Source organism: Bidens hawaiensis, unplaced genomic scaffold (assembly GCF_021521415.1).
Source record: "Bidens hawaiensis isolate Kalapana, Puna unplaced genomic scaffold, B.hawaiensis_p1.1 tig00029317_1, whole genome shotgun sequence".
Classification (NCBI taxonomy): Eukaryota; Viridiplantae; Streptophyta; class Magnoliopsida; order Asterales; family Asteraceae; genus Bidens; species Bidens hawaiensis.
Window position 1 is genome coordinate 145,936 of NW_027494844.1, and position 4,733 is coordinate 150,668.

Sequence of the window (4,733 nt, forward strand, 5' to 3'; positions counted from 1 at the left end):
CTTTTATAGTGGTTGAATATTCAGCCACAGCTCTCGGAGAGAGCCATAACCGCCCTACTCGTGCCAAGACTATGTTGTCTTAACCGGGCCCACGCTTGGCATCCGAGTTTGGCTAGGCGTTCCACGAGAAAATTTCGAGCCCGTGCCACTTGACAGGAGTTGTCCGCCCACAAGAGCAAGCTCTCCGGAAAGGGACACTCTAATAGAAAACTCGTGTCTCCATCAAGATTCGAACTTGAGAGGCCAATCGACTTGAAGCTCTTACCCATTATTTGGCTGACCACTTGAGCTAGCCCAAGTGGTTAACAAATTAACAATTAGAAAATAATAATAACAATAATAATAATAATAATAAGCCTGAGCCGTTTTTCATTCCTACAACCTTGTTCGTGTGTAACAAACAACGATCTCATATTGTCTGCTTCAATTAGTCACACATTTTCAACACCCAGATCTCTTCTACTTCTTTCTTCTTCAATTCAAGACCAACAAAAGATAAAGATGAATCTGTTCAGACTTGCAGGTGACATGACGCATCTGGCGAGTATCCTCGTCTTGCTTCTCAAGATCCACACCATCAAATCATGTGCAGGTACTTTGTTATATACACAACTCCTTTAGTTATATACTATTGTAGATGGTTCATACTGCTTCTAGGTTTGTTGTGATTTTAGGAATTAGGGTTGTTGATTGATGATTTGGGGATAATAATAATAATAATAATTATTATTATTACAATTATTGTGTTGGTTTAATTAAACATTGTGGATTTTATGTTCCTCTTTTTGGGGCAAATTGGTTGGTTGGTTGTATGCCAATCTTGGTTTCAAAGCGCGTGTACATCTAATGCATATATTGGTCGAATATAGGTATTAGATAGGGCGTGTAGATCTGTTATGTAAAAGAGATGTAGCTTCTAGTTCTACATACTACATACACCAACAACTCGTTTTGAAAAATGAAAAGTGTTATTAATGCACTTCTTGGTCAAAATTGGTATGAATTTGGGCGTTTAGGTGGCCGATATGTAAAAGCAACTAGAGAAATGAGGATATTTTGAATGGTTTACTTGATAAAAAAGTTTATGTGTAAAAAATATGCAGCTTCTGGTTGCACATAGAGATGTGAAGCTCTTACTTTGAGGACCTAAACGCCTCTGAGTGCCTCACGCTCTTTTAAAACCATGATGCTAATCACTATTAGGTTATTAATTGGTCTGTAAAAGAACCGAACGTTCCTTGAACTCGTTTGGCATGAATTTCATTTATTTAAGAAATGAATAAAAAGGATCAACGTTTTTTTTTCTTTTAGTTGAATGAACGAACATGAACACATGTCTAGTTCATTCATTTTTGTTTAAATCCGTTTAAGTTGATTCATTTATGTTTGTTAGTTTATGTCTGAATAGTTTTATTAAATGTTTAGTCCCATTTATTGATGTTCATGTTTACTTATATTTGGTGTTTGCTTATTTATGTACTTTCATCTATTCATATATGTGAAGTTATGTTTGCTTCTCATGTTCGTTTACATTTGTGAGTTGTTCATATATAGTGTTAATGAAAGTATATAAACGAACACGAACATGCTTATTTTCTTAATGAATGAACACAAACAAGAGACCTCCATTCGTTTGCTTTTTCGTGTTCGTTCGTTTATTCGGTTAAAGTTAAATAAAGATGAACATGCCCCATTCGTGTATGCAGGGGTTTCATTGAAGACTCAGGAACTCTATGCACTGGTTTTCGCTACTCGCTATCTAGATATATTTACAAATTTTGTTTCAGTATATAATACTGTCATGAAATTAATATTTCTGGGTAGTTCTTTCTCTATTGTATGGTATATAAGGCGCCACAAGATTGTTCGCCGATCATACGATAAAGATCAAGACACCTTTCGACATTATTTTCTCGTGCTTCCGTGTTTGCTGTTAGCTCTACTTATTCATGAAAAGTTCACTTTCAGAGAGGTAATCAACATGGACTAATGTAAGCTAGGCGTTCAGATGTAAATGAGTAGAGCTCGGCTCGTTTAACTCAACAGAGCTCAGCTCGTTTAGCATAACACTTGGCACATTTCAAGCTCTATATCCAAAGCTTGACTTTTGGCTAGGGGTGTAAACGAGTTGGGCTGAGCTTGAGCTCAACTCGTATAGAGCTTTATTCCTTTTAAGCTGGAGCTCGGCCCATTTATCATTTATTATTTAATTTATATACATTCATAATCTCTCTCTCTCTCTCTCTCTGTTATGTATCTATCTATATGTGTATGATTTTATCTTTTATATGTATTATAATATATATATCACTTAGTTATATTTATTATGAGTTTATATATAATAATAAATTTTATGTAAATTAATAGTATATTAAATAGAATTATATAAATAGTAGGTTCATTTAGGCGCGAGCCAGCTTGAGCTCGATAAGTGAAGCTTGGGCTCATTTATTAAACAAACTTATTTTTTTAGGGTCGAGCTCGGGATTGAGCTTGTTTAAGCCCAGCTTAATTCGATCTTTTAACATGACAATCTAGAGTAACTCACGAGCGGCTTGGCTTGCTTACACATAGTTTCGGCTCGTCAAAAAATTTCCGGTTTCATGCTCTGCTTGGCCCCGTCCTGTCTGGTTTATTATATATTATTTATCTATTTAGTTTGTTTTATATACAAATATATTTTTTATAAATTATAAATATTTGTATTTATCATTATAATTATGTGTATAAATATTAATGTAATTATTTTTTCTAAATAATATATATTTGTTATATTTAATAAAAGTTATTATGTTTATATAAATAAGAGGCTTGTGAGCCTAGTCATGCTCAATATATGAAGCTCGCATTCGGCTTGTTTATTAAACGAGCTTATTTCTAGGCTCGTGCTTGGTCTTGGCGCTTGAGCTCTTTTAAGTTTGACTCAATTCGAGCTTTTAACGAGCCGATCTCTAGTAGCTTACGAGCGCCTCGGCTCGTTTATACCAAACTTTTTAATTTTGCTATATTAGGAATTTGTTGTCATATATAAATTTAATGTTTGCATTGTAAAGGTAATGTGGGCATTCTCTATATACTTGGAAGCTGTTGCTATACTTCCTCAGCTGGTCTTACTTCAGAGAACTAGAAATATTGACAATTTGACTGGTCAATATGTATTTCTTCTAGGGTAACATACTTCCTTATACACTTATATTAATAATATTTTACTTTACGTTTTGTCAAAAGTTTAGTATATTTTTTATATTTTTCTTGTGCAGAGCATACCGCGCATTGTACATTTTGAACTGGATCTACCGTTATTTCACCGAGCCTCATTATGTCCATTGGATCAGTATGCCACGTTATCATTATCTCATTCTACAATCTATAAACGTTTTAAATATATTATTATCTTGATAACATTTAACATACAATGATGTTATTGATCTTGCAGCTTGGATAGCAGGCCTAGTCCAAACATTGCTCTATGCTGATTTCTTCTATTACTACTTTGAAAGGTAAAATGACTTAACTACCCCTTTATGTTATAACTTTTGAGTGCCAAAATTTTGAATTAATTGATTTTTACTCTTTGGATACAGTTGGAAGAACAATGTAAAGCTCCAATTACCAGCTTGATGGTCGTTTTATTATGCGCGCCGATTGATAGTTTAAGGAATCATACTTTTTTATATACTTTTGAATTGGAGAGATTATGTTGATGTACCTTGGATAACAATTAATGAATGTACTGAAGCTATATTCTATACATTTTTTAACTGGCCATGGTTGGTTTTTAACGATGTTGAAGCGTAGGTCACATGAATCATTATATAACCTTAAAAGACTATGTCGGTGTTGGACAAAAAAGTCACTATTCACTCTTTACGAGTGTTTAAGCATTTACAGTGTACGTGTGGGTTTACGTGAAGATTTAGCTTAAATATAGGGTTGTATACGGATAAGGATGAATTTGATTTATGAATATCCACTACGAAGATTGTTAAGGGTGTTGTTACTCATAACTCATAAGTATATATCCGTTGCAATAGAGCAGGTAATTATCGTGGCAAAAATATTGATACACTGACAACAACTTCACCTTCAAAGTCTCCATGTAGCACTAACTACAAGGTTAGCAAATGCAAAGCACATGTAAGGCTAAAAGCTACCCACGGCACCTCTAGTTTCATATTATACGATTTTGTTGAAAGTCATAGTCATGGTCTTGTTCAATAATAAGGATTTAAAAGGAGTCGTCATCAGTTGGATTTTTACGCCCATGAATGTATACAAAGGTTAAACCCGTGTGGTAAATATTGGTGCGACGATTTCATATAGGTTACATTTATTGTTAAAGAGGGGTCGTCACATGGTTAGGGAACAAACGAGTTTAAAAATAGTTCAAGGAACAGGAGAGCCTTCCTAGGAGAAAAAGATGCATAGTGGTGACAAATAGCCTGGTGAGTTGAGTTGTGGTTGATTTAATTAATTTCTCTTTTGTTCACACTGTTGTTGAAGGTGAGTTGCGGTTTTTATTTTAGGCTGAAGACGTTACAAATGCAACTATAAGGCATTCGGCGGAGTTTTAGCATTTGACGCCACATGCCATACCAATATGTAAGTTGTTTATGTGTGTTTTTACATTAATGTATTAATTTGTTTGATTTTCAAATTATTTTTTAGGTACGCCATGATGTTTGTTTCTTTTATAGGGGTTGATCATCACATAAGTATTGTAGTTCTTTGTC

The 4,733-nt window shown here is 34.2% G+C and overlaps 1 protein-coding gene across 1 annotated transcript; it reads left to right on the plus strand.

The window, feature by feature from the left end:
- Positions 1-400: 400 nt before the first annotated feature.
- LOC143578673 (ER lumen protein-retaining receptor) lies at positions 401-3,753 on the plus strand. The gene is made up of 6 exons (XM_077062168.1): positions 401-592; positions 1,707-1,972; positions 3,054-3,169; positions 3,261-3,334; positions 3,437-3,500; positions 3,585-3,753. Exons 1-6 carry the CDS (start codon positions 502-504, stop codon positions 3,619-3,621), a joined length of 648 nt encoding a protein of 215 aa, XP_076918283.1. The 5' UTR covers positions 401-501; the 3' UTR covers positions 3,622-3,753.
- Positions 3,754-4,733: the final 980 nt, after the last annotated feature.